The following is a 17,545-nucleotide window of genomic DNA, read 5'->3' on the forward strand; positions in this document are numbered from 1 at the left end:
GGCTATTCACCCCCTCTCTAGCCATTAGGACCTTTCAATTAATTCTATTTCTGCCCAACGGTGATGTAGAATTAGTGTATAAGAATAATTGTATGTTTTGATTTTGATCAACGTTGGAATTAAGGCATGCAAATGATGTTATTTTTATGTTAAGAAAAGTTTTGACCTGGTTTTCATCTTGTCTAAGGTGGACTAGGTAGTCAACTCACCATGTTCCACTGAGTTTGTGGCACCGGTGAGGGAGACAAAAGAGAATGATGCCACTTAGGCAACTAAAGAGAGGGATTTTAAATCCCAAAAGATAGTCCTATGACCTTTGTGCATACGAAGTGGGTCACTGTCAACAAGAAATATTTGGCTGTGATAAAGAACATGATTGAACCTGCAATTGTGGGCTTAATCCCAGAGTGTGACACGGTCACCGAGTACCTCGATAGAATAAAGAGTCAGTTCACTGGCTCTTTAAACACATATGCTACCCAGCTGATAAAGCAGCTGGTGACAGAGTGTTACTCTAGAAATGGTGGCATAAGAGCTCACGATGCATTGTCGAAATTATGGCATTATCGTTCAGGCCATATTTCGAGGGGGAGAATAGAAAGATAAGTTAAGAAGATATTCTTTCTCCATTAGAGCTCTTAGATTTAGAACAATACAGAGAATGCATAAAAGAAAAGTATATAAAGAAGATTAAGAAAGATGACAAACGAAGCGCAGAAATTTTATAGATTATTTACACAGACATCTGTGGTCAGTTTCCTATAAAGAGTGTGGATGGTTATGATTCATTCATAACATTCACAAATGATTACTCCCATTATGGCTATATTTATCCAATCAAAGAAAGAACAAAAGCATTGGATAAATTTAAGATATTAAAGATTAAGATAGTCAGGTCTGACCGTGGGGGAGTATTACGGTCGGCATACCCTAAAAGAATGGCATAGTAGCCCAATATTCTACACCGGGCGAACCTCAGCAGAATAGAGTAGCTAAAAGAATCAATCGTACCCTGATGGATATGGTGGACAATATGATAAGTTACTCTACCTTACAGTTGAGCCTATGGATGGAGGCCATAAAACCGCTATTCATATTCTCAATAGAGTATTAAGAAAGTCGGTGCTCAAAACACCGTATGAGTTGTGGACAGAAAGAGTACCCTCACTTAACCACTTGCGTGTGTGTGGGGAGCCCTGCTGAGGCTAAAGTATTTAACCCAAACAGGGAAGTTATATCCTAAAATAGTAAGTTGCCATTTGTTTGGCTACATAGAAAAGTCAAAAGGTTTTCGTTTCTACTGTCCAGAGAGACACACAAAGTTTGTGGAAACGAGACACGTTGTTTTCCTAGAGGATAAAAAGATGAGGGGGAGCATGGTAGCTCGAGAAATTGACCTTGAAGTGAAGCGGGTGTATGCGCCCACTCCAATGATTCATGAGCCAATTTTCTCACTACATGCTGTCGCTGCATCGACAGTGTAAGATACTATGGTGTCAGCACCTGTTGTTATTCTACCTATAGCAACAATGAATGAAAATGAGAAACCTATTCTTTAGGATTCTATAGAACCTATTGCCACATATGAGGGGGAGCAACAACAGCCTCAAACAGTAGATGTGCCAAATATGGAGGCCCCTAGAAGGTCTCAAAGAGTTAGAAATCAGCTATTTCTGCTGATTATGAAGTGTATAACACTAAGGAATTTCAAATAGAGGATGATCCCACCTCATTTGAAGAAGCCATGAGAAGTGATCATTCATCAAAGTGGCTTGAGGCCATGAAAGATGAAATGAAATCGATGAATGCCAATAAAGTTTGGGATTTGGAAATAATTCCTAAAAGAGCCAAAACAGTAGGCTGAAAATGGGTCTACAAAACAAAACTTGACTCTCAAGGGAATATAGAGAAATATAAAGCGCGACTTGTGGCAAAAGTCTATATGCAAAGAGAAGGAATTGATTACAATGAGACCTTTTCTCCAGTCTCATGTAAAGTTTCCTTCAGAATCATAATGGCATTAGAGCCACATTACGATTAAGAATTACATCATATGAATGTAAAGACGGCATTTCTCAACAGAGACTTGGAGGAAAATGTTTACATGGCACAACCGAAAGGTTTTGTCATGGAAGGAAAAGAACGAATGGGATGCCGCCTAAAGAAATCCATTTATGGATTAAAACAAGCTTCAAGACAGTGGTACTTGAAGTTTGATCAGACAATAAAGATTTTTGGGTTTTAAAGAGAATGTAGAGGACAATTGTGTCTATGCAAAGTTTAAGAATGAGAAGTTTATCTTTCTTATCCTGTATGTGGATGATATCTTACTTGCTAGTAGTGATGTCAGTCTACTACAGGAGATAGAAGTTTTATCCTCAAAACTTGATATGAAAGATCTTGGTGAAGTCTCGTTCGTTGTAGGGATCAAGATTCATCGAGATATAAGAAAAGGGGTATTAGGACTGTCACAAAAGGCATACATAGAAAGAATCTTAAAGAAATTTAGTATGCATAAATGTAGTCCCTCACCTGCTCCTATAGTCAAGGACGATAGATATGGGGATTTTTAATGCCCCAGGAACCAATATGAGCACAATCAAATAAAAGTGGTTTCATATGCTTCAGCTGTTGGAAGCTTGCAACATGCTCAAGTATGTACGCGCCCTGACTTGGCATTTGTTACCGGGTTTTTACTTGGCAGATTCTAGAGCTATTCTGGAACAGAATACTAAAATTGATATAGAAAGTCTTGCATTATTTGCAAGGAATGAAAGGCCTCATGATGACGAATAGAAGATCTGATTGACTCCACATAGTGGGATATTCAGATTCTGATTATGCGAGAGTGAATATATATCCAGACGTGGATTTTCTATCATCTCGCAAAGGGGAGCTATTTCATGGAAAAGCTCAAAGCAAACTATCACTATATCGTCCACAATGTATGACAGTTTGTAGCGTGTTATGAGGCAATGGGCAGGTGAACTGACTAAAGAAGTTCATACCCGGTTTGGAGGTGGTTGACGACATCTATAGACCACTTAAAGTTATACTGCGATTATAATCTGGCAGTATAGTATGCTCACAACATAAGTCAAGTGGTGCTGCCAAACACATTGACATAGAGTAATGTTGTGAAAGATAAAGTCCAGGATTAAGTCATAAGTCTTGAGCATATATGTATAGAAAAGATGCTCGCGGATCCGCTTACAAAAGGCTTACCACCCAACATGTTCAGAGAACATGGTGTTCAGAGAACATGTAGCTAGCATGGGTTTAAGAAAAAGTCTAAAATTCCTAGACAAAAGAAGGCCCAAAGATAAGTATCTATTTCAGAATAGAGTAGTGTATTGTAGCTGTTAAGTCTATCGACAATGGACCGTGACGATGAGACATGCTCTATGCGCTAATCTGTAATAGAATGAACAAAAGTAAATGATATGAAAGTGAAAGATGAAATGAGATCAAGGGGGAGAATGTTAGTTGATCTCCACCAATAGGCCCAACGGCCTATTGGGCCCTTGCATCTGCTCCCTGATCGGGGGAGCCCAACCCTAACTGGTTGGTGGGCCCCTGTCGTACAGCACATATATATAGAGGAGTGGGGAACTGGGCTCGGGTCACGAGGTTGAACGGAGCCACCATCCCACCACAGAAAATCCTAATCCGATCCTAAAGAAGTGCTGCCAGCGACGGGATGAGCCCGCCACCACTGTCGTCGCTCCTGCAGGGCCATCACCGTACCACTACGGACTTCACCGAGCCAGAGCTGCCTCTACACTGCCGTCCAAGCTGCTGCAGCGCCATAGACAGAGCGGTGAATCTTCGCAAAGGGTGAGAAGACTCACACCGGATCTACGGGTTACACGCACAGAAAGGTACACCATTTAATAAGCGCCATGTTCGCTTGGCTTATAAGCCGTACTTTTTCAGCCAACGAACAATATTTTTCTCTCACAATAAATCAGCCAACGGTACTTTCAGCCATGGCTTATCAGCCAAGCGAAAGGGGCAAAGAAATACCGTCACCTGGACCAGCAGGATGTTTGTGAATTATGTGGACCACAGGAAGAAGATGTCTTTCATGCTCTTTTAGTCTGTCCGCATGCAGTAGCTCTTCGTCAGGCCATGAGGAATCACTGGCATTTGCCGGCAGAAGAGGATCTTGTCAGGACTGGACCGGACTGGTTGCTTATGTTGGTACTGAACAATTCGTTGGAGGTACTGGCAAATTTTTTCATGTTGCTTTGGCACATTTGGAGCATTCGAAACAAGGTGGTACATGAAGGTGCATCCCCGTTCATTGCTAGTTCGGTCACTTTCCTCATTCGCTACATGCGGTCACTGTTGGAAATCCGGCAACATGAGGATCATGTGGACCTGAAGGGTAAACGTACCTTAGAACCTGCTGCTCGTATTGAAGTTCAGAATTCAGATGCCCAAGGAACTTTGAGATGGAAGCGACCGCCACACAGGACTCTTAAAATTAATGTTGATGCTGCGTTCAACCATTCGTCGGGAGATGCCACAGTGGGCGTGGCGATTAGAGACAGGGGGACTCCCTAAAACTAACTTCGTGGCGTATCATATCTCATTGCAGGGATGCAGAGGAAGCAGAGGCCAGAGCGTGCTTGGAGGGCGTTCGTTTGGCTCTTAGATGGCCGGATGCCCCGATGATTCTCGAGTCGGATTGCAGTTAAGTGGTCGCCAAGCTCCGAAGCAAAGCACGTGATCGATCTACTATTTGGCAATTCATTGAGGAGACGCATGAAGTTGGTGATCAGCTCGAGAGACTGGAGTGGCCTAAGATTAGTAGAGTCCAGAATAAGTTAGCTCATGAGTTGGCGCAGTATGCCATTAGGTCTAGGTTGTGTGAGTGTTTTTTTGCTTGTTTTCCAGAGTGGGTTCATACACTCTCTTGTAAGGATGCTACTTGAGTCTTAATAAAGTTTCTTTTTCGCAAAAACAAGAAAGAAAAACGTTCTAGGTTCATGAAAACTGTTCTATGTTCAAATAAAAAGGGTCTCAAACTTCAATAGGAAAATGATATTCGTCCTTAAAAGAATATAAAAAATGTTACATTTGCTTATTTGAAATGCACTAATAAATATTATTTTTATATTTTACTTATTTGAAACTAATGCTCCACTAGTCATTAGTGATTGGCAGTGTCCCATGCAGAGGATAAATACGGAATCAAGAAGAATAAAAAATATAATATAATAGAGAAAAAAAGAAGTTGTAAAAGAAATGGTGAAAAAAAAGGCCCAGGAGAGCAGAAGCCTGTGCGGGTGCGCTCCGCCACAACCCCGCGCCGCTGGGCTGTTGCCTGCTGGGCTACAGCCGGCGCCGCATCCGTGTTCACCTCCACCCCGTGCGGCTCTCTCTCTCTCTGCCTCTCTGCGCCGCCGCCCTTCGCCAGGTGTCGAAGCCTTCGCCGGCGACGAGCACCAACCAGGTATTCCTACCCTTTCTCTTCCCTGCCTCCTGTGCGAAACCGACCTCCCAAACTCTGACTTAAAGCTATTTGGCTATTGATGCCTACTAACCTCCAACACTGTACACCCATGTCCCTTTACTGGGTCTGCCCCTGGTAGTTAGTTGAATGGCAGGTCCCTTGTTTCATTGTGAATGTGATCGTCTTGAGAAATTGAGAATGTATAGCTCTTAGGCCTTAGCTTCGTGGTGGAGTACCTCCTGTTCTTGGTTGGTTAGCTTTTATAATCTGTGCCACGCCTGTAGTTATACCCAGGCAATCTCTGTTTCTTTTAAGAATTACTTTTTGCTGTATTCTGTCTTTTATTGGATCGGTACACTTCCCATGAAGCTTTGGTCAAAATTGCTCAAGATTCAGCAGCGTCCATATTCATTAATCCATCGAAATAAACTCTTGCTTCACTTTGATCGGATTGAAGGCTGTTGTTAAAAACTGATTTGTCGTCTAGTGGTTGTATTTCATACATTTAAAATCCATATGTGTCTATGTTACCTTATGGTGTGCTTTCTTTTTATAGGGCTATACTATGTGAATTTAATGCCAGCGTGCATTTGGTTTAGATGTATCATGAACAGCAGTAGCCAAGCAGGTTGCCATAAGAGTTACAGTCCTGCCAAACATGAGATTTTTTTTTTTCTGTAGAAAAAGAGCATTCACTGCAATATACGATTCAATTATCCATGTATGGTGTGGGTATGCAGTTCTTAAATGTTGGGGTTGCAGACCTCTTGAGCTTTTAACATTTACTCCCTCCACATTTTGGACAGTGGTCCTGAAAACAAGCTTTGGCCATTATTTTCCACTAGAATATAAATGGACATCCTAACAAATTTATGCTTTTGTGAAAGTATTTTCAAGACAAATGTACGCTAAGTTATTTGTAATCAAATTTTAAAAGACTCAAACCTTGTCCAAAACGTCCAAGTATTTGCAAACAGGAAGGAATATAATAATCTAAAAACATGCCACCTCAGCTGCTTTACTGTTTGCTCTTGTGGCTTACCCTATTAGTTATTGAAATTGAATTCATGCTAATAATCGAAAAGGCATGTGCTATCCTCTCCAGATGACCAATATATAGCATTTTAAGCCTTTAACTGTTGTATCCTTTTAGGCCAAAAATAACAGTTAGATTACACAAGCCACAGGCACAGTTGTCTTCCAATTGAGGTTGACTATGTCTGCATCTTTTCGATGATCTGGACATGCATGGAATTTACCGATTTTGATTTTGACATGCAGCTCACAGATTTGTTCTGCCTATGTTAGAATAAAATTGGACCTTTTACCCTGTGGAACCACGAGCTATTCTACCGTTACTTTGTTTTGATAGCTGCATTGTTGACATTGAGGTTCCAATTTCAATTCCTAAATGAAACCAGTTTGCACTCACATTCTGGTGTCCCTTCATCGCCCGATATTTCATTTATAGAATATTAGGTAGATTGAATAGCCACTTTTACATCCAGAGTCTTGTTCTTAAAAAGGTAAACACTAATGTACAGAAGAAAGTATGATGGAAAAGCTGTTGACTTCCTTTTATATAAATAGGAGCATTAGAGTTATTTAAGAGCTTAACCGTTATCTGGACAACTGAGTATCCTTATAACTGTTGCACATGCTGACAGTTTACCTTGCTCTTGGAATTTTTTTCACACGACACCTTCTGGGGTTATATTTGAACAAAAGAATGTCCAGTTATTAAGGTCCTAATTTTGCGCTCTTGCAATTTCTATATTCACTAGTAAGCTATCAGCCACATGCTGAACACTCTTGCTTGGTATGCACACTTCATGTTTGTTGGTATGGAAATGATAGCCTGGAGCATGCCCATGTGATAATTTTCTGTAAAGTTTTTTTCTACAATGATCTTTTATTTATTTTGCATCCTTTTCCTTCCAAGCCCTCTCTTTGTTGACTCTAATCTTATAATAATAATCATACATTGTAACTTTCTTATCGGTGATCTCACTAGATAATCATGCTGGACAAACTTATTCTAAGTACTGATCGTCTCATTTTCCTTTCAACAATTGTTTTGACATAAAATAATTAATCTGTTGTTTTGACCTGACCTCTAGGATCTAGATGTGTTTGGTTTAAAATTAAGTGGGATAGGAACAGGGTGTGGTGTGCAGTGGCAGAGCTACCTTAGGGCCATAGAGGGCCATGGCCCCCCCTTGCCGTGCATCAAGTTCCATAGTTGTCATGTGCAAGTGCATGTATATTTCCCCACTGTCTACTGGCATAGCTGCATGCATAGTTGTTTTGTCTGTTACTACTGACTAGATGCCTGATGCATGCAAGCTTGCTAGCTATGGTGCCATGCTTGCCTGTAGCAGTACGTTCTTGAGGCCCGTTTGGCCCCTGCTTGCTTTGAGCGCTAGCTCCGCCACTGGTGGTGTGCATGCATAAAATATGACTTCAATTGTTATTGGACTGCTCTAGATATTTGATCACCTGTTTGCCTTGTTTACTTCATGAAGTACTATGTCGAAGCTGAGATTGAAAATTCTTTGCATGGTAAAAGTATCTTAGGACTTCACAAAAAAATGGCCATGTGCTTATTGCTAGAATTAATTCGAAAATATTGCTTAATCTTACATCTTAATACTTAAGAGTTCAAAACTTCAAACACATTTATATCTCGTGGATGTTTTTTTCAGAAATCATTATCAGTTTCTTGTTCCATCGCTAATTTCAGATTTCCAGGTTAAACGTGCTTCCTATTAGTCAAGGCAACATTCTGTTTCAATCATTTCCTGTTTCATATGTTTGGAATGATGGCTATCTTGATCATCAATTATTTGGAAGCTGCAGATGGAAAGTATGAAACATTTAATGAAGCTAATTCTCCTCAATTTTTGCTCCTGGTGGTTGAGGCATCTCCCTGGCATGTAACACAATTTTGTGGATGGCATGTCTGGTTTGCACTTCATCAACTCATTGTCAGAGCTCTGCTATGGAACTCCAAATTTCCAGGTACCCTTCATGGATCACTCTCACCTCCTCTCCATCTTTCAACATGTTGACTACCCGCCTGTCCCAGCCATGTTCACCATGGCCCAAGCCCTCACTTCCAATTCCAAGCTAATGCCATCTGCTATCATCACAGACATTTTCAAGCTAATTCATTCAGACCTTGGTTGCCTGCGCTCACAGCTTCTCACATGTGAAGGTGCACCACATTTAAGCACGACAGCACATATGCCATGCTAGCCGAGCATGCCCGGCGATGTGTTTCTGTGTAAGGCTTCATCAGGATATACTGTGGCACTGATAGGCGACAACGGCTGCACCTTCCACTTCTGGATGGTTACTTCAGCAATGTCATCTTCGCCGCCACATCAATTGTCAAGGCAAGCAAGGTGACCAGTGGTCTAGCAAATGGGGTTGCAGTCATCCAGGAGGCACTAAGTTTGATGGATAATGACTATTGCCGCTCAGCGTTGGACTACCTGGGATTGAATCGGAGTTTTCAGCATTGATAGATGGAGCTCACATCTACCGGTTCCCGAACCTGGGGCTCACGAGCTGGGTGTGGCCTGTGTTCATGGGCTCGATCACATACGGCGACCTGAGGTTTGTTATCCCAGGTGCAAATGGCGATGTGCAGGCTGAACACATGAAGATGGTCCAGAAGCTGATATTTGAGTTGTAAATGGAGTGCTTTACTTATTGGACAAGGATTGTAATAGGGCAAGAAGCTTCAGGGCATAGCCAGGTTCTCCCTGGTGAAACGTCTGAATCTTCAGAGTGAACCTAGTTACTGTTGGCCTTCAAATCTTGTAGAGTGAATTCAGGGTCCACCATTTTACGGGAATATTTGGAAAACATCTACTTGTACAATTACCAGTAACGAGTTCTATTAAGAAAAAGGGGGCAAAAATGCAGAATAGGGTTTACAAAGTTACATTCTGTGAAGAAACTTGATGGAGGGAAATCATTGCAACTTGGCTGGTATAAAACTTAGCTGAAACTGACTAGTTTTGTGAGAGATAAACACTGTAGTGGCTGGTTGATGAACAGTGTTTTGTGAGGGGAGTCAGCCGGCTGGTCTGGACCATCCAGACCAGCAAACGCGCCCTATGGCTTGGGTCTGGTGCTTCCTTCTGCCTGGAGTACAATCTGTCACTCTGGCTTGGGTCGGATTGAGCTGCTAGTGAATATACTCAGGTTGGCTGAAAGTTTCCTGTATGGCATATCTGTGTTCCTGATGTTTCTTCAAGGTCATGCTACAATAATATGACCCATAATAACATGTGTAAATTTTCATTATTTTTCCAGATTGAACAAGCAGCTATTAGACCGTCTCTGACAACCCTAACCCAAAATACAAGACCCATTTATCCTTTGGGTAGCGTTATAGGCAAATAGTTCAATACCTATTTTTGGTCTTCTCCCAAAAGATAACCCTTTCTACAAATGGGTCTTCAGGAGAAAGGATTATCAGATTTGAGTTATGCATCTCCTGACACCCAAAATAGGTCTTCCATATATACAATCTGCTGGAGGCTATAGGTATTATGTTAGAGACCTATTTTGAGTTTGGATTCTGCAATAGATCTCCCGTTGGAGACCGTCTTATAACCTGAAGGAAGGTCCTCCAGAGTCCAGATGTCTCTTTGCCTTCGTGTGCAGTGTCTGCTGGGAGTTTGCCTATTTGGTATAGCTTATAAGCTGCTTATGGCCAAAATAAACTGAAATCAATAGCCAAATGCTACGTTTTTAGCAGCTTATTCTGACCACGTTTATTCGCACAGCTCCCATTTATACTTAAAAAGCAGAAGCTACATCAACATCACACCAACTTATTTAACCGTGACTTTTACTCTTAAAAGCGCTTCCAAATAAGCCGTACCAGCGCCTTTGTTCGCTCTCTCGGCGCAGAGACGCTCCTTGCGGGGTACGCGTGTCCTGTAAAACTGCCGATTGCAGTCTGCTGCTGATCCCGTTTCAAGGTTACTACTGGTCTGCGGAGTGCGGCCGACATGTGGGGAACTGCAGATGCCGAGGCTGATACGCTCGGGGAGCCCCACCGTTGGAGACTCTGAACTGAAAGCACAAGAGGCCTCACGCAGCCCGAGGCCACTGCAGGGGAGCACCCACTCCCACCCGGTCACCCCCACCTCGCCGCCTCCGCCCTCTTCTCTGCCCCCGCGCCGCCTCCCCTTGTCGCATCCCCTCTCGTTCTCCTTTCGCGATGCGGCAACGGCGCAGCGCCTTGAGGCTAGGGCTAGTCCTCCCGCCGTTCCGGGACCGATGATGCGGTGCCGCCCGGGGGAGCATTTCGCGGAGTGCCGGCCGGCGCACCACGAGGGCTCTGCTGCGCCGCGACGCGGGCTGGCTGGGCTCCGGTGTCCACGCCGCGGCTGCTGTCTGTGGCCCGCCATGTCGCGAGGGTTGGTCAGCCACGGGCCGCGGCGGGTCCTCCGTCTAGCGAGTGTTGCCGGGGGGGCCTTGACCCCGCAGAAGCTGCCGCTACCTGGCCGCCGGCGCTGCGACGACCCGTGAAGGTGCAACATTGCTCGCTCGACTCGTGTGCAGCCGTCGTGCTGGCGCCGCCGCGAGCGGTGGGCGGGCGCCCCCGTGCGCGCACTAGCCGCTCGACGCGACGAGTGCCAATGCCAAGCCGTCAGCTTTGGCGCCCGTGTGTGCCTCCGCAGCTCTGGCTGCGTCTCGTTCTTGCTCGCATCGGCGCACCACGTGCTGAATCGTGGGACCACACCAGGTGCTATTCTTACACCAATCCTCGATCACTTCGAGGTTATTCGAATTCGTATTTCTCACGCTTATCATGCTAGCTGTTCTATTTGGATCCCCAGTCATCGTTGAGCGTCTCGAACCTTTCCTCATGCTCACTTCCGCTTACAATTGTTGTCTCTGCCAATCACTAAGTCACACTCTGATTTCGCTACAACTAAGCCTATATGTATATTTATGTAACTCTGATTTTTCTACAATTAAGCCTATATATTTATATTACATATAAGCACCGTTCTCAATTGTTAGAATAACTAAAGTTTGTCCACATAATTTGATGCTTTCAATTTATTTAGATCTGAAACGTGCATTTTAAACTTGAAACCTTGCTGGTCTGTCTCGAGATATTTTTGCCCCATGGTTCTATAAGATTTTATCGGAAAATAAATTAAAAGCGGATAGACGTGGAAGGGGAGGAGAAGGGAAGGCATACAGCTGTCGCGGTCAAAAAGTAGGCGGGCCAGGCCGCTGTAACAAACAGGATAGAGAAATGCCCTTGAAGAAAGAAGCGTGACATCGTGACATCAGTGTGATACGGCATCGTGTTTCGTTCGAAATTTGAGATTCACATCGCCTTAATGGCTTAATCCACTTTATCCTATTACGTATTTATTATTAACAAACATGATTAATTGCCGAACCGCATTTTCTTTACTCACGGATGACGGTGGAATCTGGATTAACCATTTAACCGCCTTCCTGATTCGGCAGGTCAAGACAAAGGCGGTTCACCGGGCTCGCGGCGTGGACTTGTCTGGGCGTGACGCGTGCCGAAGCCGAAGCCAAAGCCGAGCCGGTGGAGCCGATCCATCGGCGCGTGGGCACCCAACCCGAGCGAAGCAACCGACCGGAGGCGTGGGAGTGGGGTGGGGCTGGGTATAAGTGCAAGTGCCCGCCTCCCTTGCATGGGACGGCCGCATTCTCTCCTCTCTCTCTCTCTCCCCCAGTCTCTCTCCCTTTGCCTCGCTCTCTCTCTCTCCTGCGAGGACCGCCCGGGAAGGTGAGATCGATCTCTGCTCCCTCCCCTTTCTCTCTTCTCCACGCTTTGTTTCTGTTCAACTCTGCTTCATCCCCCAAAACCCCGTCCTCCTGCTACTTCGTTCTGAAGCCCGTAAGATCTCGTTTCCTTCTGCGCTCAGCGCTGCGATTTCGTCTCGCTCCCGTGCATGTTCGTGGTCGTGTTTTATTTGAATGTTGCTGCTGTTTTTCCTTGTCGTCGACCGGATTCCATGCTCGAGATGTGTTGGTGCTTTTGGATTTGCGAAACCCTGCGAGATTTTGACCCGCGGATTTGGTCTTGTTGTGGCTTGTTCCTCCGTGTTTTGGTGCTGTTGGTGGTGGTGTTGTTGCCGTTGCTGGGGTTTTACTGTGTCGTGGTGGTTTTTGTGGTGGTGAAGGAGGTTGAGGGGGCCGCCGGGGCACCGATGGTTCCATGGTGATCTCCGATCGCCTCCCTCCTTCGAACTCGATCGGGCATACTGGTTCTTCTGGTTCGTCTCACCGTCGATCTCTTGACGGCTACCCTTTGCTTTTGTGTGCTTAGAATTGTGCGGTGCTGGTGAGCACTCTCGTTTGGAGTTCCATCCTTCTTCGCGAGACCCTGGATCTCCGAAACTTTTTGCGCGGTTGTGCCCTCAGTTCGGACTTCGCGCTTGTTGTTGTTGCGTTCCGTATTCGTTTTTAATGTTGCTTTTCGTATTGGTTTATTCGGAGGGGAGGCGGCTAATGAGCACCGCGACTCCATGGTGAACTCGATTCACCTTTCCTCTCGAAAATTCTGCCGTCCTTTCATCAACCGTGTATCGTTTAACTCCTCTTGTCGTTCGTGCTACTGCTTATGTGCGTCAGAACTCGAGGATAAATCTGCTCGTGATCTGTCTATCTTTTTTTGTTGTTGTTTTGGTATCTGCTATGCTCGGCATGTTTGAGAGATCGCTGTTTTTGAATGTGGTTTTAGGGTTTTAGAAACGTGTGGATTTGGACCACCTTTTTTCTTACCCCGTTTTCTGTTGATCTTCTCGACACTACTGGGCGTGCGACAGGGATTGGTCTCTGCCTGTCCCTTTTCCTGTTTCCTTCATTGTTCCCTTTGTTGGATCTCCATTTCGATTTTCCTCTGCTGAACAATTTCTAATCGTTGTTGTCGTGCCATCATGCGCTGCAAACTGCATGCCCTTTTATTTTCTCCCCCTTGCTTTTTACTAACCATGTAAGTTAAGCTTGCAAAATTGAGTGTGTTTTCTTGTCTAATTTCTTGTCAAGGATGTTATGTAGTGGCATATCGCTATGTAGTTCCTTCCTGTCAGAAAAGTTTGTAATGCTAAAGCATCACTAAATCATGACTGTTGCTTGTTTTCACTTCATCTAGATAGAGTGCCTATACGATTAGTTTGTTATTTGGCATGTTGAAGTAATGGTCCTCAAAATTCATACAAGCTGAAATTGCTATTCTGATTTTGAAATGAAGCTGTGTGTTATCACAAAATCTTAGTTCACTTTAGGGTTAGTTTTTGAAATAGATCTTAGGTTTTCAGAACTTTGTTAATGCATCCTTGAAAACTGCTACTTCTTCCATATTATACAATTGTCCTGTAATGCACCCAAGGGCCCTGTTTCCAAACCTCGGTAAAATCCTGCATGCCATCCAAAATTGTCTCTGTTGGTTCCTTGACCATAGAAATGGTCAAGATAAAGCGAGTTCTGCATTGAGCTTTCCAAGCAATGGTGTATGCCTATCTATGTTTTCTTTCTGAAATGAGATCCTAATTTGCATAGGACAATGCCAGTGCTAATGAATCTTTCTATTTGTATTTCATCAATGCTTTCTGGCACTTCTGTGATCATAAACCTGATGTTAGTCCATCTTAATACAAAGATAAGCAGCTCTCCTGTGTGCTGGAGAAAAAAAAACTGATGTTAGTTTGTTCATTTCCAAAAAATTTCCTGGTTATGAATTTTTAGGATATTGTACTCACACTAGTATGCAGCAGGATATCAAGCTCCGCTATGGCACTTGCTGTACCTGTGACACTAAAGACTACTGAGGAGGGTGAGAATGAAAGACTTGATTACGCCGTGTCAGCTATGCAAGGACACCGTGAAAATATGGAGGATGCTGTGAGTAACCTACCAGCCTTTGTGTAGAATCATTGGGTGCATAGTTATATGAAATACACATGATTGACTTGCTAGTTGCTATAAGTTGCTGCTAAACAATTGAAGGCTCATGTTAACCTTCTTTCTCTGCAGCATGCAATTGTCTTAAATCTTGATGCTGCAACTGGCACATCATTCTTTGGTGTTTATGATGGCCATGGAGGTCTGATCTTCACCCAGATGTTTAGCTACTTGTGCCCATTACATTCTTACTATGGATTCATGAGTACTGTTGACTCGTTTTACCATGATATTTGATTTATTGGAAATTCTGTTTCAGGACCTGCTGTTTCAAAGTATTGTGCGAGACACTTACACATTGAGCTTCGCAGACATGAAAGATTTCGTGATAATCTCCAAATTGCAATTGAGAGAACGTTCTTAAGGTTTTCAACCTTTTGTAGCTCACTGAATTCATGCATTATATATTTTTAGATGGCATAAGTTATTTCCCTCCATTACTATAGTGGATGACAAAGGACCAATATTGCCACATTCTTTGTTCATAGTTGATAGTTGAACTTTTGCTGCACGTGCAAATAAGAAATATGTAATCATTGCTCCTACTTTGCTGCTGCAGGATGGATGAGATGATGAAAGACAGGAGCGCAGGGAGGGAATTATCTGGGTATGGTGGTAATGACAATTGGAAAGCATATAGAAAGGCTATGCGCACAAGTCTATTTCTACCCTTCTGTCAGGTTCTTACTCAACTATTTTATTTATAAAATCTAGCATATGAAAGCTTGTAAGTTGTAACATTTCACTTCATCCTCAATAATTTTCCAGAAGCCTGCCTATCCGGGGCCAGAAAATGATGGATGTACCGCGTGTGTGGTTCTCATTAGAGGCAACCAAATCATTGTGGGAAATGCTGGTGATTCTCGCTGTGTACTCTCAAGGAATAATCTGGTCTGTTGACTCATTCTTTTGTCAAGCATATGTCTGATACCAAATCAGCCTGATATTTTGTACCACTAAATGTATTCTAATGGTGCCTAATACTCTGTTATTTCCATTATACGCAAAGGCGATTGATCTATCCAATGACTTTAAACCAAACCTTCCAGCCGAAAGACAAAGAATAGAAACTGCAGGACATGAGGTAACTTTTAGTGAGAGAGGAAATGTGCATCGTATTGATGATGGAATTGCGATTTCAAGATCACTTGGTACAGTTCTGCCTGACTTTTTAGTCCATTGTGGGATTCTACAATTGATTGTGTTATCAGTGTTTTACTTCTTTGCAAAAAAAAAAAAAAAAGTGTTTTACTTCCTTGCATTTCAGGTGACCTGCTGTACAAGGATAACAATAATTTAGGTCCCGAACAACAAGCAATTACTGCCTTTCCTGAAGTTCGCACTGTAAGTATTACTATATTATGTTTTTCAAAAAAAGTATTACTATATTCTGTAACCAAAATGTGATTTTATCCATCTGGGTACCGTCTGATGGAAAATTGCTCCTTATTTGTTAGGAAGAGATAACTCAAGATGACCAGTTTCTTATCATAGCATGTGATGGAATCTGGTAAGTTTTCAGCTAAAAGACACTGGTGCACTGTTTTGCGTCCTGTTTTATTTTGTTTGCTTCGAGATGTCCTCGATTCCATGAAAAATACATCAAGTTAAAATGATAGTTATCTTCCACACATTTGTCTCTTCCAAGTTCTTTATATTAGTGTTCAAATTGTCCACAAGGGGTGGGGTTTGTAGGTTTTGGTTCAGTTAAGTTTTATTTGCTTTGGACTGGGCCACTGCACCACCAATGCTATTTTGTATGGTTTCTTGAATTTCTGGATATAATAAGTTCTTTCCTGAGTTTGATGTGATGGGCCCAGAAGGGTCAGAGTTACAGGATGGTGCAATAATATCTGCCAATCCTCTGTTTGCTTATGTTTATAGTGTCTAGTGTTCAGATAATTGTGCAAGTTAATCTGCTGAAAATTATCATGAGATTTGTTTGGTTTATTTTGGAAGAACTTTTAAGAACACGAATTTTACCAAAGGTCTGGAACTCTGGATAACATCAGTACTTAATGAAACATAATGGTGATGTTGTGACAAGGATTCTGGACAACCTGAGTAGTACTCGCTGATGTAAATGATTTTTATGTTGTCTGCCCTAAAATTCACACAGCTCTTCCATGTCCTTTTTTGTAGGGATTGCTTAACAAGCCAGCAAGCAGTTGATTTTATAAGGATATACTTAAATGCTGTGAGTATTCTTCCCCCTTGAGCATATCTGCTCGTTTGAAAATGATGCACTGTACGGGAAGATTTTTGCTATTAGACCCTTTAAAAAGGTTTGGATGCACGATACGCTTATTCATTGAGAAATATACAACACATGCAAAATATTATCCCATCTGTGTAGTAGTCAAAATTTATTAAAGAATTTTTATCTGCATGGATAGTTGTGTGCTTGACTGCTTGCCTTTTTTTTTGGCTACCACCTGACTGATCGGCATTTACAGTCTACACTCAGATAGTATACATGGTTTACATCTTGTTCATCTTTTGTCACTATTGCCCCCTAACAAATGTTGTTGTCCAGGACGTAGGGCTGGCGTTCATCTGCGAGGCCCTCCTTGGACACTGCCTGGCACAACCTAGAGGGTGGGACAACATGACTGTCGTACTGGTTCGGTTCAAGACGCCAGGCTCTTGCCAAGTTAGGGGCCGCAACGCACTGCAACGGCCGATCAACCAAGCTGCTGCGGAACGAGCTGCTGCGGAACAAGCTGCTGCCGCCCAAGCTGCTTCGGAACGAGCTGCTGCGGAACAAGCTGCTGCGGAACGAGCTGCTGCGGACCGAACTGCTGCTGCCCGAGTGCCCCCACCCCCAGCAATCCGGGCGGCCACCAGTACTTCCGCACCGTCCACCCCCAGCTTCCCAGGCGCACCCCCCAAAAGCCCCGAGAGCTCCAAGAGTTCAGAGCTTTGAGTTCGTTTTGTCAGGAAAAGATGAACTTGCTTACCCTGGTTCTTTCATGTGGTGCATCTTATCTCCCACAGAGTTTGGATTCGTTTTATCAGGACAAGATGAACTTGATTTCGTTTTGCGTAGGATGATTTCCTATGAGAGTAGCTTGTCGTTCTAGGCACTGACGATGGAGTTTTTGC

The 17,545-nt window shown here is 43.3% G+C and overlaps 1 protein-coding gene across 2 annotated transcripts; it reads left to right on the top strand.

Moving 5' to 3' along the window:
- Positions 1-12,190: 12,190 nt before the first annotated feature.
- Positions 12,191-17,511, top strand: LOC136498637 (probable protein phosphatase 2C 42). 2 transcript variants are annotated; one of them, XM_066494523.1, is made up of 11 exons: positions 12,191-12,263; positions 14,251-14,380; positions 14,513-14,582; positions 14,700-14,805; positions 15,000-15,120; positions 15,209-15,331; positions 15,450-15,591; positions 15,708-15,784; positions 15,898-15,950; positions 16,583-16,637; positions 16,977-17,511. In XM_066494523.1, exons 2-11 carry the CDS (start codon positions 14,270-14,272, stop codon positions 17,364-17,366), a joined length of 1,248 nt encoding a protein of 415 aa, XP_066350620.1. In that variant the 5' UTR covers positions 12,191-12,263; positions 14,251-14,269; the 3' UTR covers positions 17,367-17,511. The 2 variants fall into 2 exon arrangements, with proteins under 2 accessions (XP_066350620.1, XP_066350621.1); XM_066494524.1 differs by lacking the exon at positions 12,191-12,263 and having other exon boundaries at positions 14,174-14,380.
- Positions 17,512-17,545: the final 34 nt, after the last annotated feature.

Source organism: Miscanthus floridulus, chromosome 12 (genome assembly GCF_019320115.1).
Source record: "Miscanthus floridulus cultivar M001 chromosome 12, ASM1932011v1, whole genome shotgun sequence".
NCBI lineage: Eukaryota > Viridiplantae > Streptophyta > Magnoliopsida > Poales > Poaceae > Miscanthus > Miscanthus floridulus.